The sequence below is a fragment of the Gallus gallus genome, chromosome 21, assembly GCF_016699485.2.
Source record: "Gallus gallus isolate bGalGal1 chromosome 21, bGalGal1.mat.broiler.GRCg7b, whole genome shotgun sequence".
Lineage (NCBI taxonomy): Eukaryota > Metazoa > Chordata > Aves > Galliformes > Phasianidae > Gallus > Gallus gallus.
Genome location: NC_052552.1, coordinates 3,942,661 through 3,963,327, shown reverse-complemented (window position 1 = coordinate 3,963,327; position 20,667 = coordinate 3,942,661). Strand labels below are relative to the sequence as shown.

At 54.3% G+C, this 20,667-nt stretch overlaps 1 protein-coding gene across 1 annotated transcript in view; it reads left to right on the top strand.

Annotated features, from left to right (window-relative positions):
- Positions 1–20,667, top strand: part of LOC124417345 — a 71,379-nt gene that overhangs the window by 11,474 nt on the left and 39,238 nt on the right. The window contains exon 3 of the mRNA XM_046903260.1: positions 18,595–18,736. Coding sequence (XP_046759216.1) covers positions 18,595–18,736 — 142 coding nt within the window. The remainder of the gene's footprint in view (positions 1–18,594; positions 18,737–20,667) is intronic.

Sequence of the window (20,667 nt, the reverse complement as noted above, 5' to 3'; positions counted from 1 at the left end):
GACCTGGAGGAGAGGGTGTTGGTGCGAGCGACTGCGAGCTGCAGCCTGGCTCTGGCTTGGGATTATTGCTGCAGAAGGCTCCGAGCTCTGAGCACCTCCGGTGTTGCAATGTTGGATGCTCCTCGAGAGTTGAACTTTTGGCTCGTCGGCACGGAATCCCTCTGCAAACAGAAGCATGTTATTTGCTTCGTAATTTGAAAGGGAATTTAGCCCAATAACACAATTAAATTTTGATAACCTCTTAAATGTTAAGGAATCGGGCAATTCACAGCAGCTGGGCAGAGGCAGCCTGGGGAAGTGCCCTGTATACCTGCACCATCCTCACAAAGATGTGTGTCATCGTGGTTTTGATGGGGAAGCATTTTGGCCGAGACAAATCCTTTTGTCTCAGTTTGACACCTCTACACCCAGATGAGCTCAGGGGGATGCGAATGGAAGGTGCACAGAGGGTTCCTCTCCGTCTTCCTCCTCTCCCCCACGGAGCTGCACTGCTCCGGCTCCCAAAGGGTTAAGGTGACTCATGCCCCTCTGGAAGCTCTGCTGGCAGAGGCTCCATCCCAGCCTCTAATTGGCTGTGTTTGCTCTGCACTTTCTCGCTCTGGTTTTGATGAAAACATTTAACCGGGAGCTCAGCGTGCGGAGGCTCCCAGCTGACAGCCGCTGCGCTGCCTGCACCGCGCCGTCCTTGCTGTGTAAATTCAGCTGCCTGCTTCGGGCTGGCAGGGAGGACCAAGGGAGCGCACGCGGTGTTGCTGCCCCTTGGCCGAGCTCCTCTGCTGCTTTCGCTGCCCAGAGCCTGGTCTGCAGTGAGCAGCGGGCAGCGGGGTGAGGCCGGGGGCAGTGCTGGACCAGCGGCCGCCATCCCTGGGGTTTCCTCCCTGGGCTCCGGGCCACGAAGCGGAGATGGAGCGCTGCGCTCTGTTCCATGGTGTGACCTGCTCATTGCCTCCTGTGCCGCACGGGATCTTCCCAGCGCGCTCTTTTATTCCAGCAGTGTCAAGTACTAAACTGCTAATCTCTAGGCTCTTCTAACGAGTTCTGTCCTGCAGCGTCTCGGCCAGTTTTGACTTTGGCCACACGAGTGGCAAAGAGAAGTAACCACGGCTTGGTGGAGACAGTCCTGAGAGCGGGCATGTCCGAGCTGCTCCGCTCCTACTCTGCAGAACCCGTGGGCAGAGCCGTGCTGAAACAGCCCTGGGGGCGATGCCAGGTTATCAGTGCTGCTGCTGGAAAATGCATTCAAATTTCTGCCCAAACAGGAGATTGTGACACGCAAGAGATTCATCTGAGCCCGCTGGGGCTGCCACTGCGCTGATATTTCTTTACGTTTCTTTTCTTATCTCTGGTGATCTACCCTATGAACAGCAAAACAAATCCAGATGGGAAAATGTATAAACCAGAAATTCTGGATTCTCTGTTCCTGGAAAAGCATGGTTCCTTGTTCTCAGCCGCCTCCGTGTGTCATGGGGTCTGCCATGAAATGATGCCAGAGCTGTTGAAAGAGGCCAGGGCTGCTCTGGAAGCGAAGCAGCAGCGCAACCAGCGCGGTCCCAAAGGGAGACGGGGGAGAGGGTTGGTGACACGTTGACACTTGTCCTCTTGGGACTCACCTGAGGACCTTGCTCCACGTGGAGCTGAGCTGAGGGAAGCTTTCTGCCTCTTCCCTGACCCTGAGCATTGATAGTCTGGAACCAAATGCACGTGTCTCATTAAAAACAAAAGGAGCCGGCCAGGCTCCCGCTCTGCACAACGTGTGTCTGTTATCAGCCCAGAGAAAGGGGAGCGAACAGGTGTAGGATAACAGCGCAACTGAGAGAGACCAAAGTGCATCATAAAATAAACAAACAGCAGCTCTCCAGCTCCCCCAAATGTACCATTGAGTTGCAGGGTCTGCAGCGTGCTTCTGAACGGGCTCTGAGCAAGTGCCTGCTTGGGGCCCCGTGGCCCCGTGCAGTCTGCTGATGGTCAGCAGTGCCTGCAGCCGTGCCAGCTCCTGCCCTGGGCTGGGCAGGTCGGGGTGTGTGGGGCGCCCTGGGGCTGCCTGGGGGCATCGGGGCCTTCTCTTGTCCTAAGTAAGGCTCGTAACTGTCTTTACGGTGACCTTTCCAACCTCTGCAGTCTGCAGGAAGGAGCGTGTCCGCCCTCCTCTGTGTTACCGTCTTTCATCAGGAGATTTCTTAGGTGATGAGATTTGTAGCAGGGTTTTATTTGATTTTCTGCTGTTGCCCCTCGTGCTCTGGGCTGGCGGGGCTGGCAGCAGTGCTGGCATTTTCATTGCATTTAGCGAAGCAGCAGCTTGGCTTCCTTTACCCCCTCGGCCGCCAGCGCTTCAGTATCTTAGCGTGACTCAGCTGCTGGAATTATGCTTACCCAACAATACCTTTTGTCCTTTGCCCAAAACTCCTGGCCAAGAAAAAGGGTAAAAAAAAAAAAAAGAAAAAGGAGGGGGGAGAAAAGAATGAAAAGATAAAATTCTGCATTTAGTTGTCCTTTCATCACAGGTGGTGCCAGTTGGTTTTTGCTTTATTTGTACAGGGTGGGGAGGAAAAAAAGAAAACAAGGTGGAACTCAGACAAGGCCCAGGAAATGTTTGAGCCTGACAACAAACTTCCTTTTGTTCAGGGGAGCAGGGGGAAGAGAAGAGAAAAAAGGAGCAGAAGAGCAGCTGAAACTGACTTCAGCCCCGCGCTCCTGGGCAGCTTTCTTCTCCCTACTCGTTATTGTTTGAGGTTTTTGTTTTGATCAGGTGTCTGGTGATAATTTTGTTTGCACTGGAGCCTTTGTGTGCTGCCTTCTGCAAGGTGGATGGAGGAAAGGTTTCCTGGGGACACGTTTGTCCTTTGCAGGGGGGCACTTATCGTTTGGTGTAGGGTTGTGCAGTTGGCTGATGCTTTGCATGATCCTTCCCCTCCAGCCATCCTGGAGGATGGGTAGGATGAAGGATGTGTGTTCCGGAGGGCCAGATGAGCTGTTTAGAGCACAGACGTGCGAGTTGTGGATTGAAAAGCGGAAACAGAAGGTTTTGTTGATGAGAAAAGGAAGGTGGCTTTGGAGGCAGCTGTCAGGGATGCTGCCAGGAAGACTCCACAGTACCACAAAGTGCTAGGAAATGGACCTCCCGATCACAGGGAGATTCTGAGCAGCTTCTTGTTGGTCTGAAACCTCTGTCGTATCCCCTGCAGTGGTGTTCTTTCAAAGGGAGCACTGGGAATCGTGGGACAGCTGCGTGGGAGGCACTGGAAATGAACATGGCCTTGTGCTGCGTGGAGTAAGATGGGCTCAGGCAGAGCTGTGTCCAGCAGGGAGGCTGCAGCTGGCCCATAGGTACCCTATGGTACCTATGGGTACTCTGGGTACCCTTGGGGTTCTTCTCGAGGTGCTGCCTGGTGCCTTCTCACATTGCCCTTTCCTCCTCCTCGGCTGTGTGCAGTGTTGCAGCGGTCCCATAGCACTGGAACATCTGGGATGAAGGGCTGCTGAGTTTTCCCTTGGCCAGGCTAGAAAGGTGGCACACGGTGCTTGGTGCAGCCTGCTTGAGCACTGCTTTGCACTGCTGGGGTGTCACCCATGGGGCAGGCACTGGCTGCGGTGTGTGGGGGGAAGTGGGCAGCCTTTGCACATGAGAAGGAAAAGCTCATCTGTTGTCACTGCATGCAGCTCCCCCTGTGCTGGTGATGCTGCGCTTCCCAGTGGTGTCTTCACCAAGTCTTGCCTTTCTTTTGGTAATGGCCAACATCCCTGACGTGCTACCGTGTTAGGTGAAAAAAATCCCAAAATGCTTTCCCTTGGTGCTGGGGAAGTGGATTCCCTCTATTGCATTTGCATCCTTAGCATCCGTTCTTTGTGCTGAGTTTGCTCAGCCAGCCCTGGGCTGGTGGCTGGTGGTTGGACTGGATGCTCTTAGTGGGCTTCTCCAGCCTCAGTGATGCTATGACTGTGTGACTCTTCTCAAGGCAGTGCTGAGCAGCGTGGAGCTGCTGCTGCGGGGCCTCGGGCTGCAGGCTGCAATCCCAGCCATGTAACCAGGATCCCAGTTGAGGGACCGCAGAGCAGAGCCACATCTGCAGGTCCCAGCTGAGAGCTACAGCACTGCCATACTACATACGCTCTTCAGATTTACACTGACAGCTGCTGCATTCAGGCTGTGGTCCTCAGTCTGTACCTTAGTTTTTGTGTCTGTACGATGGAGGTAATAAAACTTGTCTGCACCGCAGCTCGGAGCTGAGAATTAGGGGACGTTTCCCAGTGCAGTTGGTCTGTTTGCCTCGAGTTGAGAAATGAAGGCTGGAGCCTCATGGAGGGCAGTGAGTGCTGCTCCGGAGAGCGGGGCTGGGGGTCCTTGGGGGGGGGTGGCAGTGGGGGCCATCAGTGGGGCTGGGGGTGGTGGGTGAGCCGTGTTCTGCTGCTGCTCCACACACAGGAACGACTGTGGGGAACGATTTCAAAGCCACCACTATGGAGATTAAGGGGATGAGAATGTAAATCTCAAGTAAAAAGGTAATTGAATGTAATAGCAAACACTGCTCGGTCTATGTTAATTTTAGCTCTTCCCCTGGATACAAGGCGCTGTATTAGTGTTTTATTACCATTTTGTTTGCACTAATAAAATAGTAAAATTTATTTCAAGGAAGTTGAAGGATGGTTTTACAATGCAAATTTGAAGAAATTGGACTTTTCATTTACGCCACTGCTATTTTAAACCCTGAAGGGTGTAAATTAGCCTCCTTTGCCTGGGTGAAATCCACCGCTTCCACGAGCAGGGGGAGGATTTGATGTGGGGGAGAAGAGGACCAAACCAAATCATCTGAATATTTCAGAGAGACAGAGATGTGTGATAGGAGAGAGAGGGAGCTGCTGCCTGGGACCACTGGGAGTGCAGGTTGGGCAGGTGGGAGAGCTGCCAGGCAGAGCTTTCTGCTGATGAGCTGCTTTCGTTTTGTGTCCCAGAGGGGCCGAGGGCAAACAGTGGGCACAGCGCAGAGTGCCCCTCGCCTGCCCTGCTCTTCCTGCTGCTGGACGGGTGGCAGTCACCGGAGCCCAGCCGGTGCTGCAGCGTTCCTAGAAGCACGGAGCTCTGGGCAGCTTTTGCTTCCCAGCCCAGGGGAACCCCGCTGCTCCCGCTGCCTGCGCTCCTCTCTTCCTCCTGCTTCGCTGTCTCCATCTTCCTGCCATGGCCCAGCCCATCCGGCTGTAATTCACCGCTGAGTCACAGCGCTGCCAGCAGAGGTGCCTCCAGCACAGAGGCTGTCTCCATGACCTCTGCCTTCAGCCAAGGCTCCTCTTTGGGGTGACGTGGGCAGGAGTGGCACGTCGTCTGCTGCCTTTCCCCACCGGGGAGTTGTTTGTCGTAGCACTGTTGTGGTCGCACTGCTTTGCCACTGCTTGGCCTTGATGTGTATGTTGATGTAAAGGGCAAAACTGAGACACAGAGAGTGGATCTGGAGAGCCGTGTTTGGTTCCAAAGGTCCTGCGCTGGCTTGGCTGCCTCCTGCTTGCAGCCAGGCGTCTCCAGGTGTAGAGGCATCCAAAGCTCAGCAGCTTTCTTGGACTCGTCCAAGGTTCTGCAGTGGATCTGAAAGTCTCATGAGGTGATTCTGAGAACTTCCTTCTCCTGGTGCAAACGGGGACGTGGAACAGCCGCTGTAACATCACCTTTCAGATACCAGTGGTCCCATTCTGGTCTTGGGGAAGGCTCTGAGTTATTTGTTTAACCACATTCACCCAAGCACGTGGCTCAGTCTTCAAGCAACACCAGCATCAAGGGAACCGTCCTTCTCCCATATAGGTGAAATTAAGTGTTTTCTGGATCTTGAATGAAGTTGCACCTTCTCTCACTGCCCTGTATGGCTCTGCCCCGCAGCCGGGGCGAGGTGTGTGTTGTGTGCCCTCTCACATCAGGTTTGCATGTAGCTGAAGTACGGGTTAGGTGGAGGTCCTCCAAGAGCCCTTTGCTTTCTGCTAGCAGACCAGCGGGTACCTGAAGCACTGCTCGTTCCTGGGCAGGTTCTGTCTGCAGGTATTGGTGCTCCTGCTGCCAGCAGGCACACTGCTGGGGGCCGCTCCTGCCGCGAGCTCTAATTGCCAGGCGCTCGTTTGCGGCTGGCCTGCTGGTCTGGCCAAGTGGTACAGAGGGAGCTGGAGAGGAAAAACCAGCTCTGTCTATCTGATCTTGCAGATGGGTAGATCTCCCAGCTTTCCCGTGGATTATGAATATCATCTGTTCGTTGTAGCCTTGAAAGGCCTTTCAGGATGGAAACCACTGTGTGTGAAAGCGGGATGGAGCTTCGGCTTGTTGGTATTCGCAGGCTGGAGGGCAGCAAACTCTCTGGGAGTTCGGGCCAGGCTCCAGGTCCTGCATCCTTGCCACAGTGCAACCTGTCCGAGCACTTTAACGAAGCATAGGAGTTGGTGAAGCCTCGTGCAGGCTTGGCACACAGGGCAGGACCCATTGGTGTCACTCCCTGCCCATCTCCTTCGGAGGATGGGGCAGAAACTGAGCCAAGACTGAGGGTGTTACCAAAGAAAGCAGAGACTTATTTTTGGCATTGAAATGGTTTCCTATTCCAGGCGAGTCTGGGGAGCAGCGTGGTTGTGTACCCAAGGATTTAAGCAGTACATTAAGCTGAGGGGTTACAGTCCGGGTGGATTTCAATCAAAAACGATAATTACATCAAATAGCAAGCGGAAATGGAAAAAGAGGATTACTAACCCGACCCTGAACGCTGTTGGCTGCTGAACCTGCTCCATTATTCACACCCCCTCCATCGCCTGAGGTGGGGTGTGTGTTTGTGTGTAGGCAGCAGGGCCCCCCCTCCTCTCCCCATTTCCTCCCTCTGTTCGATGAAGTCAGTCCCTGTGTTGGTATCAGCGCTCGGAGGGAGGCTGGGATTTGCATGACTTGGAGTTGGGACTTTGCAGGGCAGGTTTGGTCTCCCCGTGCGGCTCTTCCTGGCTCTGGGCTGAGCCCTGTGGAGGCAGCGTGGGAACCCCCCGACCCGTCAGTGCTCTCCTGTTTGGGCATCAGGTGGTGGGCTTGGGCTCGTGGCTGCCCATCCTCGGGAGACCGGATGGCTCCGGAGTGGGAATGAAGGTGCATTTGAGGCAGGTTAGTGTTTAACGCTCTTCTAGAGGTATGAGAGCCATCCGGTTCCCTCTGCCCCACTCTCCTGTCCCTCCTTCCCATCCCTCGTGCCTCCACAAGGCATGGCCGAGCATTGGGTCGGCAGTGGCTGTTGGCCACGCTGTGCATTCACCCTCTGCTTTCCCTGCCTGCTTTCTCAGGTGGCTTTGCAGGTGCCTAATCCCAGGTTTCACAGCCCAACCCAGCTCCTGTTTGATGGGATTTCTTCTTCCCCGTTGATGCTGCATGGGTGGGATGGTGTGTTAGAGCGAGGCCTTCCTTCAGACAGCAGAAATACGCTGCACCCTGCCCACATCTGTTCCTCTTTGGCAGATTCAGGTGGGGAAGCAACGTGGCCTTAAAAACCTCCAGTTTTCACATAGCTCATCCTTGGGGCACTTTTCAGGGCAAAGGACCTGACTGTGTTCCCATATAAACTGCCTTTGCTTGTGGTGCCCACTGAGCAGTGCTTGTGTTTCTGGCCCATAGGGAGGCCCTGGCTTTACCCCACACAGCAGAGCAGCTGCCTGGCACCATCTGCTCTCTGGGGGTTGTGACATGGGGTTGTTGGCCTTCTTGCTGTGGTGCTGTAGTGTCTGAGTGTCCCAGGCTCCTGCTGGCAGGGACCTGATGCTGAGAGGAGTGTTGTGTGGGTGTGGGGTCACGTTCTGCTCTGAGACGTTGGCTTTCATAACACAACATGGTGAAGTGTAAAAAAAGGCTATTCAAATGTAGGTTTCATTGAAAATAACTTCATATAGTACAGAAACACCGTCTTAGATAATAGGTGAAATCCTCTTTGGCAGATAGAGGAAGGAATGGTGACTGATGGGGCCAAACTCTCCTTTATTACACAAACGGGGAAAAACCCTTAAAGAGAAAACATAACTGAGGCAGTTCTCTTTTTTTTTCTTGTGCATTTTTCTGGCCCTCCTTTTAAAATGATTTCACGTTCCCTCTGCAGTGCAGATATGACAGCTTAGGGGGGTCAAGGAGCCCAGAAATAGGACAAACAGTGATGGACTCAGGAGGGTTGGGGCTGTCCCACTGCATCTCCTGCTGCTGGAAGGGCTGCCCTGCTCCTCAGCTGAGCTGTGCCACTGCCACTGCATGGGCACTGCTGCTCCTGGGTCCCACTTTGCATCCTCCTGTGCACACGTAAACTGCAGTTACCTTCCATCAAATGATGCAATCTCAGCATACACGGGATAACAGGCTTGGTTTTAAAGGGATGCCGTTTGTAGGTCTGGAAAAATAGAAGCGGAAGGTGGGGCTGCGAAAGAGGAGCAGCTGTGTGTGACCCTTCCAGCTCCAGCTGAATCCTCCCGAAGCTGCAGGTGACGAGGAACGTGGTGGAGCTATGTCTGTACTTCTGTTTCCAGAAGTGTGCACACGCACGGACGTTTCTGGCTGCCACGGGACCCGCTCTGCTCATCCCCTGCAGCAGCACAGCCCCGCAGGTCTGCAGGTGCTGGCAGGGGACGGTGCTCGGCCTCGGGGAGCAGCAGGCGTGGGGCTGCAGCCTGGGAGCAGGCAGGAGGTGCAGCGCATGGCTTCCCACTCCTATCGGCAGCACATCCCTGTGCTCTGAGAGGAGAGAAATTCCATCCGGCTCTGCTGATTCAGTGGAGTAAAGAGGTGGAATTCATTAGGAAAAAAAAAAATGGTTTACGACGCAGCTTTAGTCAGAGGTTCTTCCATTTTAATGCCCTGCGTTTCCGTGATGGATTGTTTGAAGGACAAAGCAAGCAGCAGGGCCTTCTCGGGGCTTTTGTTTTGAGTTTTTTCATTAAAGTTTAATTGCGTGACTTGTGACGTGGTGTAACTGCTGGAAGGGCCTGTTGTCATTGCTTGCAAAATGACTGTTGATTTGTTGTGTTTGAGTCTTAGCGCGGGAGCGTTGCACCTCCAAGAGGTATTCAGACATGCATATGGAGGGGAAACGTAGATAAATATATATAGGATGGGTTGTGGTTAATGAAAGAAAAGAACTGAAACTGCTGCGAGAGAAGAATCTCCTTTATTCGAAAGCTCTTCTGCTGCATCACTGGGACAGAGACTGAGGGCCCTGAAATTAGTGTAACTGTAATTTATACCTGCCATAAGGACACTCTGCCTCCTGATCAGTAATGGAGCCCTAAATATAAATGGATCCTCATCTCGCAAGCACTCAATATTGCCTTTACTCACGCGAGGAGTCAGAGGACAGGTTGGGATGGGGAAAGTGGGGCATTTGCATAAGTAGTGCCGGCATCAAACAGCAGACTTTGCACAAACAACAACAATCGCATTAAAATCAGCCCGCTTTCGTAGTTCAGAGAAAATGCAACGAAAACATTGAAACTGTAATAGATGTTGCTGTTTGCGTTGGTATCGATTTCATAATTGGAGTTGTCTTAATCTTGGGTGGGTGAAGATTAAGAATCTCCATGTAGAGGTGTGTGCAATAAGCGGGCAATGTCCTGAGCCGCTTCCCTCTGCCTGGAGACGAGGATTGGAGGGCAGAGCGTTTCCTCCATAAACCCCACGTTTGGAAAACAAAAGAGGATCTTTATAAATAAAAACCTTGAGAGGAAAACATCCATTAAGCTGCGAGCTGGCAGAGAAAGCGCTGGCTTTAAACGAGTTCTCCCAACTTCGTTTATGGTGTAAGCAGGCAGCAGAGACCTCCCAGCACACAGCGGCACTGACTGCTCTCCCTGCTGTCCGAGGGGAGCCTGGGGCACACGTGCTGGACCAGGGGAGAAGCTGGATGCGTTTGTATTACATAATCGACAGCCCTTTGCATATAAAACATTCATGCAGTTTAACCTGAGATGTGGCTGTTAAGCTGACAGCCCGTGGGACCCGCAGTTATTTCGGCGCAGTTTCGCTTAATCGGTAACAAATTTCTGCAAAATCCAAAGAAAAATGAGCACCTCGGAGGTCGCTGAGCTGGAGGTGCAAGTCGGCCTGAGGCAGCCTCCCATCTACACCTTTCAGCATCCACACCTGTGAAATGCTGTTAGGGAAGGAAAAAAAAGAGAGGGGGATCTACTCTGTGGAGCACAGTTAAGGCGTTGGGGAATGGGTGGTGGAGAATGAGCAGTGGTCGCCTTCAGCTGTGGTTTGTTTGCAAGGCAGCTGGGCCTCCTGGAAAGGCAGTTCACTCAGCTGGGGAAGCAGTGGGGGCTAACGAGGTCCCAGCAATCAGTGGGGCTGAGCTGCTCCTACCTGAGAGGGATCACATGTGCTCAGTAGAGGGGCTGTGTGCTCAGAGCCATGGTGTGATGGGTACATCTTGGGGTGTCCTTCTGTGCCCTGCGACTCTTTGCTCCTTGGTGCAGGTAAGTGCAGGTTTCTGAGCATGTGTGCCCCTTTTTTTGTGCGTGTAATTCTTTTGGACTTTGTTACTGTGTGTGGTTTGTGCTTCAGCGAGGTTTGCTTGGGTCTGTGGGTTGCTCTCCAGTCTGTGTGCTGGGCAGGTGTGTGTGTGTGTGTGTGTGTGTGTGTGTGTGTGCAAGGCTTGCTGTGGGCTGACACTGGGAAGAATAGCAACAAAACAGCAACCAAACCAAAGGAATAGTCTGTGAGTGTGAGTAGCAGTGTGCCCTCAGACAGAGGACTTCATTTAGCAAAGAAGGGGGTAGCCCGGTGGTTAGAGCACAGACAGAAATCTTATCTTCTGCCGGCTCTGGCTGAGTTGCTCCGTGTTTGGTCAGGTTACCTTAACCCCTTGCTGTCCCCACATCCCTGCAAAGCAGAGAATTCCCCCCCGTGAAACAGAGATGTCCCCCATTGGGCAGCGGGGATGTCTGCATCCGTGGTGATTTCAGCCCAGAAAGCCCAGGCTGTCTCCGAGTTCCTGTGCAGTTACTCATTTCTTTTCAGCGCAATAACTCTGGCTTTTAAAACTAGCAAAAGCAATTAGTTCACTCCGGGGACCAATAGGTGGAAACGTGTCATTTTAAAAAATGGATTTGGTGGTGGGGATCTCGGAGGCTTTCTGTGAGGTCAGAACATTCCTGCTGTGAGCAGCGTCTGCAGGCAGCCGTACGCGCTGCGCCCCGGGAGAGCCGGAGCGCACTGAGCGGCGTGCAGCGAAATGGCCCCGTAATGCAGAGCAGGAGAGAGTAACCAGAATACTGCGTGTGCACTTCTAAAATTGGCCGGGTTAATAAAATGTGCTGATTGCTCCCCGAGGATATCAAGGGACTGGATGATATTAGTAAGGGTCACCGGTTCAGAGCTGGGGCAAGGCAGAGACTGCGACAGCCGCCGCGCATCCCTGCGTGCTCTCTGTGGGCGCTGGGCTGCGCAGGGACCCTTCCTGGGGTGCAGCTGGAGGGGCACAGGCTGGCACTGCAGTGCTGCTCCCAGCATGTGGGGTTCAGCTCCCCTCTCCTGCGTTGTGTAGCGAGCTGGATCCCGTGGAATTATAGTTGCACATCCTGCAAATCAGTCGCCTTGCTTATATATTGGAAGCAAGGTTTAGTTGGAGTATCGTTGTACTTAGTTATTTTTTTAAGTTGGTTTATTTCTAAATTTCCAAGAGAAAGCAAGGGTGGAAATACATGGCTGCTGCTGAGCACAGGCTGTGGGATTGAGGCCGCCCATCCGTACCTTTCAGCAGCACAGAGCATCGCCGGGAGGCCGTGTCACAGCGGTACCCACACGGTGCCATGGGCTGAGTCGGTGTGAGGAGGGCACGGCCTGGAGACCACCGCCCGCACCAGGGGAGTGGAGGCTGCAGGCCCTTACCCTGTGCCCGGAGTGCTGCAGGGGCACCTGGTGTCAGTGCTCTGCCTTCAGCAGGAGGGTGGCTCCTGGCTGCGCTCCGCAGCCTCCTGCCCTCTGCGCGCGGGAGGGCAGCCTCTGGTCAGGCGCTTGTATTTTTGCTGCCTTAGCTGCTGTTATAAATTCCTCACCCTGGCCTTTCGCTTCGGATATTTCTCCTTTGGTCAGTTTTGTTACCTCCGGCTCCCTGCGGACGCGGCAGCTTCAGGCAATGAAATATGCCACAGCCTTCACAGGGAGGACGGGGACCGCTGCTGGGAATCGGTGCTGCGGGGCTGCCGGGAACAGGATGGGGGCTTTGGCCACGTGTGAGCACCGGGATGCCGGTAGCCGGGGATGCTGTGGGATTTGCCTTGTGGGATCCCGCTGTGATGTGCTCACTCCTCCCTGCTGCCTGCTCAGGCTATGGGGTCGGTGTGGGTGCCGGGCGGAGGGGCCGTGGCCGACGAGCGGGCGTGGAGCACTGCTGGGAGCCAAGGCTCGTCCTGCTGATGTGGCCCTTTCTCCTGCAGCGGATCATAAAATATGGCTCAAATTTTCATTACGGCCTCTATTGATTATCTTTTGGGACAGATGAATTATAGGGAACATTAAATTAGAGGGAGGAAAAAAAAAAAAAAAAAAAGGGAAATATTTGAATGAGTTGGGGAGGCTGATGCCAGAAAGGCTGACGCACCACTGAGCCTTACCGGCATTTGCCCACAGTACGGCCCTGCTGGGTGTCCCCGGAGCTCTGCTGGGCTGTGGGCAGTGCCTGGGGCTGGGGCTGGAGCCTGCCCTGTGCTGTGTGCCATAAAGCAGCGGTCGGCTGCCCAGAGCTGCCCTCTTTACCTGCACCAAGAGACACGTCGGTGCCCACGTGAGCCCTGTGCAGAGCTGGCAGAGCCTACCTACAGCGCTGCTGGTACCTGCTGTGCGGGCAGGGGCTGATGTGCCAGCTGGGAAACCATCGCCTGTCGAATTGGGTATCGAGTGCCTCTGGGCACAGGTGGCTTTGGGACGGCCTCACAGCCTGCTGTGGGCTTGGGCAGCGACCAAGGGCTGAGATCAGATTTTCATGAAGTGGAACCTCAGGAGAGCTGTGTCTCCCTGTCTGCCCTGACCCGCCAGTTTTCAGGGTGAGCCCGAGCTGTTGCTGGGGCTGTCTGTGCTGGATGACCCTTTCCAGGTTGTACAGAGCCCCGTGGTCCTCTGCTGGAGGGCTCTGTGCTCTCTGCTCGTTTCTGTGCATCCCAGCAGGGAGGGTGAATCACCCTCACCCGTCACCCAGACTGCCTTTATGGTGTCGCCGTGCTGTACTCAGCAGGCAGGGAAATGATCCCCCCCCAAAGAGCTCGGAGCGCTCTCCCTGCAGCAGGAGGGGATGGCAGTGGGAGCAGCTGGATGGCACCGCCTGCCCCGTGCTGCTTTCTGCAGCCACTGCTTCTGAGGAATTCTCTGTTTTCTTTTTGAGGGCTCAGAAGAATGCAGCCAGGGCTCTGTTGGCCACGTGGGGCGAATTGCCCCAACCGCGTGCCTGGGGGGGCTCATGCTGTGTGACCCCACCGTTGGGCAACGTGCGTGTGCTGCTCTGGGCCCTTCACTTGCACGCTTCCTTGCAGCTCTGCCGATTGCACAAAGCCATCCACAGAGCTCTGCCTTCACCTGGGCAAATGCAAAAAGGTGCTGGTGGTTTCCATGGCTGCCCGGCCCGGCTGCCGGCACACCCTTTTTGTGTAAGCTGGCTCCCTGGAGTCGATTGTGTTTTGGCAAACAGCTTCATCAACTCCTCCAACAATTAAACTGAACAGAAGTAAAAGAAACCAACGAAACCCTCCCGTTTCGGAGCCGGGCAGCACCCAACTCACAGCAGCTCCATCCCCATTGGGGGCTGCCCCGACCCTCAGCCCCACTGCTGCATGGCGGCCAGGCGGTGCCCACGGTGCCCCAGCGAGCGCCAAGGAAAAGGTCACAGCAGCATTCACTTTTCTGTTTCCAGAGCTGCAAACATCCCTCTCATCAGGGAGGGGAGGCTGCACAGATGCCAGCTCTGATTAATTTAAATATTTACCAATCCCATTTTTTTTTTTTTTTAATTGTGTATGTTTGCGCTCTGTTTGTGTCCCATAAAATACCTGGTGTTTTGGGCGTACCCTGCTTGCAGGGTGCATGAGATCACACTGAAAAAATGCAGTGAAAAACATTTTCGTGCCACGACACATCGAATAGGATTTTTGAATTAAGATGAAGTTTTTTCTCCCCCCCAACCTCCCCCCCCTTTTTTTTTATCTCTGAATTTTGGGTGAAAGGCTTTTTCTGTTTTCCTCTGAAGTTCTTTTATTGAACCAAAGCAGAACGGCTGTGGAAGCGCCTTTAAGGTGTCTCTGTGTCAGCCAAGGAAGGTGGCTGCAGGTGGGCACTGCTGTGGCAGTGGATGGAGCACATACATCCATGGCTCCGGGACTTATCCTGTTGGGCTGTGGGCCCTCTGCACCCCGTGCTCTGGGCGGGTGGCCGTGCCCAGCAGTGTGAGGCTGTGCCCTGTGGCTGAGCTCAGGGCAGGGCTGGTTTGGACACATGGGACCTCTTTGGCATGGGGTTTTCTATGTGCTTCTGGCCATAGGGCCCTGTGCTGCTGTGGGAGGGATGTTTTATTTGCGGGTTCCAGCAATGAAAGTGCTGCTGACGTTCTCTCCACCTCTCGGTAATTGTCTCCATGCCCACTGGGTCAGAGTCTGAGCGCACGCAGCCACCTCTGGGAAGATGTGGAGCTGCTCCTGGGCCAGATGGAGCATCTCCAAAGGGAGAGTGGTGCTGCTGGGACCGGGAAGTGCCACCCGAGGTGGGCTCGTGCTGGTGGGTTTGGACCTCTGCTCCTGCTGGGCACTGCGGAGGGGAAAGGGAGGGGGGAGAGGTTGGGATTGGTGCGCAGGGTGGGGGGACAGCAGCTGTCCCAGCTTGAGCCACGACCCGGGAAGTGGGACCTGTTACTTTTGAGGAATGTAGGGCAGTGGAGGAGGGATGTGTGGATGTGCATGGGGCTGTTGCTTCAGCGTCCCAGGAAAATGCCAGCATGTAGGATGGCGAGGAGCAATAATTACCCCCACGCTCTTTGATCACTTATTACTTTTCTATTCCTTCTGCTTCTTGCTGTAATTGTTACAAAATCTCCTGCTTTGGGAGGGGTCCAGGACTCCAGGGCCCAATTGCATCTGCCCTGATTCAGAAAGTGGGTCATGCCGCTTGGTCTGGGAAGAAGATACTCATCTTGCTTAGCATGATATTTATTAGGAGATAGGGAAGGGAATGCAACCGCGCTGTTGCCTAGAAAATTGCTCTGGGGGGATAGCAAAGGACTTGTGAGGGTGGAGCACAGAAAGTTCTTGTGCTGAAGCTGTGCCGCCTTCCTGCGCTCACAGCAGCCGTGGTGGGGGAGTGGGGTTGGGGTCCGTGGGGTTGTGGCTGCTGCACAGCCACGGGCACTCCTCCTTGGAGCAGCCTGCCCAGGGCGGTGGTGGAGTCCCCATCCCTGAAGGTGTGGCTCTGAGGGACACGGTGGGAATGGGTTGGTGGTGGACTGGATGATCTTAGGGGCCATTTTGAACGTTGATTCTGTGATGGTGTGATTCCTTGGAGTAGAGGTGGGAGAAAACCAACATCGGAAGGCTGGAGGAGCTCACTCTGGGTGCTGGTAGGAGCAGTGGATGATCTGCCCACCTGCCCTGCTCCTGGTAGGGGAGTGCAGCTGAGCCTGCCCGGCTGGCTGGGCCTGTGCTGCTGCTTGCCATGAGATCACCCTGGGGATTATCCAAAGGAAGAACTGGCAGCTCCGGTAACTCAGAGGGATGGATCCTCAAACTTGTGTAAGTTGGCATGACTTCACTGAAGCCAATGAAACTGCACTGATTTTTACCCTGGGTGAGGATCTGCTCCAGAACCTTCTGAAAGGCGATGGCAGAAGGCACAGAACAGAACTTTGATGGAACCTGTTGATGAGCATGGGGACCTCAGTGCTGCCCTGGCAGCAGGCGAGGGGCTGTTCCTTATGTGTTGGGTGGCCGTGGGCAAAGCCAAGGCACAGCACGGCAAGGAAGGGACCACATCCTCACCTGTGGGGCTGGTGGCACCGTGCTGTCTGTAGAGTGGGCTGTGCTGTCAGCCTCACCCCAGAGGTGTGATTTCTCCCAGCTTGCTGGTGGCTGCACAGTGAATATCTGTTTTAAGCCCGGTGCCCGGTGTTCAGCCTGAAGCAACAGCTCCCCGGCGTGCCGTGCCAGGGCTGTTTCCCCAGCTCTGCGCGTCGTTCTTGGGAGCATTATGGGATGTGCGAGGTTTGTCCCGGTGTGTGCACAGAGGAGGTTGTTTGCAGCGCAGGGATGTGCTGAATTCCCTCCGCACTCACATCCGGGGTGGATCTGGACGGTGCTTTAGCAACGCCCGGTGCAGCCATTCGGGGCCGGAAGTGAAGAAGGGATAAAATATCCAGCTGAAACTGCTGTGGGATGTAATTACCTGAGCTGGAGGTGGGCCAGGGCGGCAGGTATCGCGCATCAGCTGCCCGTGGTGTCAGGAGCAGCCGGCTGTGCAGGAGGAGCAGTGATGTGGTTGGTGCTGCCCTGGTGGCACTTGGCGTAGCGGCTCCGGGTCGCTGTGTTTGTGTCCGTGGTGGCTCTGTACGCACACTGCGGTACCTGCAGGGCTGTGGTGCTGGGATGGATGGTCCTGCATCGGCACTCATTCACATACTCTGACTTTTCCATTTAAATTAAGTGGAAGAAAAGTTTTTTTTTTTAAAGGCAAAAAAAAAAAAAAAAAAAAGCAAAGAAAAAAAAAACAACAAAGGAAATTGATTTCCCAAAAATTACACTAAGCCAACATTTGAGGCCTGGCACCCATCCATCTCAGCCAGGAAACTCCAAATTAACCAGTGCGCTCCCACGGCAGCAGGAGGGGCTGGAGCTCTGTGTGCAGGGCCTCGTGCTCCTGCACGGGGTCAGCAGCTGGGTGCAGATCTGACAGGTGATAGCAGGGCATTCCCTTTGGGCTCTGCTGTGGTGGAACGAGCACAGGGTGATAGGGCAGGCAGGCATCCTGCGAGCCGCTGCTGGAGGCCTCACACCCAGCCCCAAGCTGCAAGCGAGGACAAAGTTGACTTCTCCATTCCTGCTTGCATATGGCTCAGTGTGGCATCAATCGCCGTGACTGCTGACATCGGGTTGCATGGATGCAGGGCATCCCAGGGCCAGGACTGTGGGGAGGAACCGGAGTGGAGGTGGCTGCAGCTGGCAGGGCAGCAGGGGCTCATGCACACCTGCAGCGTGCTTTGGACCCGTGCTGTCAGTGCTGTGCTGGTGCAGGGCTGTTTCCATTGCTGGTTTGGAAAAGCAGGAGGCAGGATCCTGGAGCCGCTGTGGGAGCAGGACGGGGCTCCGGCCCTGATGCTGCCAGCCTGTTTCTGCTGGGAGCTTTCACAGCTCTGGGGGACTGCAGGCAGAGGGCTTCGTGTCGGCTCCGATTGTATCTGCTTTCAGGCGCTGGGGGAGGTAGGGATCTGTTAAGGCTGAAAATATTTACAGGTTTTGAAGTTGAAACGCAAACAGGAAAAGCCCTTTAAAAAGTGAGTGTAGTGGATATTCAAAACAGGGATTGCCATGGAAACGCCACAATATTTGCTTAAATTGACACAAAGGTTGCTGGTTACAGGGTGCTGACTCCTTTGGCTCCATTTTCTTTGGCCCGGCACCTATCACGGATTGATCTCACAACCCTCTTTTGTTTTGCCTCTTTTATTTTTGTCTGATGGAAACTTAAAACAAAACAAACGACACAACACAAACATCACCCAAACCCTCCTGTCCAGCAGTCCCACCTCCCAGCAGAGCCCGGAGCTCCTGGCTCACGTCGGAGCCACGGCACGGCTTTGGTTTGGAAGTGAGGTAAAAGTTCTCGTTCGTTCCATCTGTGTATTTATCCATTTCCTCCCGTGCAGGAAATGAAAGGGAAGCGTCTTAACTGTGTAGGGAGAGTGGGCAGAGGGGTGAGACCTGCAGCAGAGGTGGAAACGCATCGGAGGGGAGTTGGAAGAGGGGCTCGTGGCGGACCGAAATCCGTGAGGTTTTGTTTGGTTCCCAGCTCTGCCTGGCGTTTGCCAAGTGACCTTTGACAAGTCACTTAATGAGCGTTGTACCTTGCTAAACTGGAAATCATAATTCTTCCTTTGTCTGGTGTGGCTCTGTCTGTAAGGTGGTAGGGCTGGGGAGCCGAGCTCCGCGGCGGGGCCGTGTGGGGCTGAGCTCTGTGCTGCCCACGGCTGTAAGGTGAGCGCCGATCCCCCACGAGGAGCGATGCGTCGCGGGCTCACGTGTGCCGCGGTGCTGGGCTGGCTGGGGAAGCTTTCAGTAAGTGGCTTAGCGCCGCAGGCTGCTGCCGCCACTGCTTGACCTGGATTTTCCTCTGGGGAAAGTTGGAGCGCGTGGCCCACCGGGTGGTCCTCCGATGGTCAGCCAGGGGTCGGCGCCTCGGCCTCTGAGCTGCCGGGAGGCGATGTGGGGCAGGGTGTGCAACGCCTTGCCTTGCTGGGCGCTGCGAGCAGCCCAGGGCTGAGATCTGTGGGTGGCTGTGGCATTTGAGGGCAGCGTCACTGCTTGTGCTTGTGATTCACCTGAGCTCTGGTACTGCTCGGTGGGGAATATTCATTTCCTTTTTGAATCTCTCCTCAGGGCAAAGAGACTTCACCAAGTGAAGAGAAGCCATCAAATTCCTTGTCTTCACCCGAGACTGCCTCCGAAACAAAGATCCTGACTTCTCTCCCCGCTTTGTACACTGGAATGGACCTTGAAGCCTGTGACTTCTCAATGCAAGGTACTGACTTCTGATCGATCTCTCTTCTCTGAAGTAGGGCTAGAGTGGTTTTCGTTCTCCAGAGCCTCCACTCGAGTCCCTGGGAAACCTCTGGCCTGTGAAGTTTGGACGAAGTGCTGAAAGTCAGTATTTGGGTCAGAGAGAGATGATGGGTGGGGTTGGTTTGGCTTGAGCTGGCTTACAAGCGGCCCCCAGCCTCGCTGCTCGTTTCTGCATGGACACAGGAACCCACCTGACACAGCAGCACTCTGGTCCCAGCAACCGCCTCCCATAGCCAGCTCCTTCCACATGAGCTGCTGGCAGTGCTAGCTATTAGCTGAGCAGCGTTGCTGGGCCGCCACGGGAGTCCCCTGGGTAAGTATTGTGTGGGACGGTTTCTGATTGACTTGTCACACAGAAGAAGAGGAGTTTGAGGACGTCTGTGGTCACGGTGGGAAACTCAGAAGAGTTTTGTGGGGGTGGAACTTTGTTTCTAAAAGCTTTTTTACCTCCTGTGCCGTTTGGCTCCCGTTGCAGCTCTCTACAAAGAAAGGTATGGCAAAGCATGGCTTGGAAGGAAGCAGTTATAAGATAACAGTGAAGAGTAATGTAACTTTTCCTGATGTTTTGAGGGTCTGGGAGGTTCCTGGTGGCACTGCCGTGCTGCTGCAGATGGAGGGGGCTGAGAATCCTGGCAGTGCCGGGGCTGTGTATGGTGTTGTCTGATCGACGTGATCCTTAGCATTGCTTTTAACCCGAAGCATTCTGTGATCTGTAGGGTTGCAGTAACGTTAGGGGCTGTTTCTGTGCTGCGTCCGTTATGGATGGTGATGTTTCAGTGAAGATCTTCAACCCAAAGCGCCTGTGGAGAATGCGTATCATCGTGTTGCTCTGATTTTACTGCTGTGCCATAAACGATAACTGAGCAATGCAGTGTGTCCAGAGCTGCTGTGAGTCACAGATAAGGCTGAGACCTGAGCTGGAAGGATCAGGATGGAGGAGCTGTATTGGCTCAGTAGGAAGGAAGAGGAGAAAAGTCACGGGGCTGAGATGTTGACCTGGGCCTTCACTATCCCTGTCCATCCTGTATGTGACACGGGGGAATTTACTCATGTTCTCAGTGTCCTATCATAAAGAGCAACGGCCATGATCCTCTAAGGCTCAGCAGGGCTTAGTGCCTGCCACGTGCTCAGAGCCTACAGAACTGAGTGCTTTCAGCAAACCTGCCAGAAAATAAAGTGTGCCACTGGATGGGATATGGGCGAGTTGTGCCTTTCCACACCTTCCTTGTGCTGAAACTCCTCCAGGGTCTGGCATGCTTTATTTGGACAGCTTGATTTTTGAACTATTAATGTAGAGAACTCTGGCTTTTATCCCTCTGTGAGCCACTCTAGTGCTTGTCCCCTTTTAGAGCAGTGGCATGCATCCTGCCAGGCCTCCCTGTGACAGGAGCTTCCCAAATTGGAGCTCTGCCCGTGGGAGTGGGGTGCTGCACTGTCAGGATCCCTGACATTCTGAGAAATAAGATAGGAACTCTCAGATTTGAGTGCAGAGGGTGAGTTTTCTATTATACATCCCTGCGTGACTCTTCAGAGAGACCCCGTATCCAGGAGGGAAAGGGGAAAAGCTGATGAGGAAGCTGCTATATGGGCTTGGGTCTGTTTTCCTGTTGGAGGGAGCTTGTCCTATGACCTTCCTTGCTGCTTTCTGCTGGTGTAGCTCGTGGCATTGAGAGCCCTGGGATGAGCAGTGCCTCTGAGACGAGGCAGGAGCAGGACACAGTATCAGGAATTCCTAAGGTGAAGATTAAGATTTGGGTTCTTGTAGATCAGTGATCCATAGTGATGTTTGCCTTCTCCTAACAGCTCCAGGATGCTTTGTCTGTACACAGTCACGTCCTTCAGGGGCTGCTTTCTGGGAGACAGCAGCTCATTAAAGACAACAGCAACATT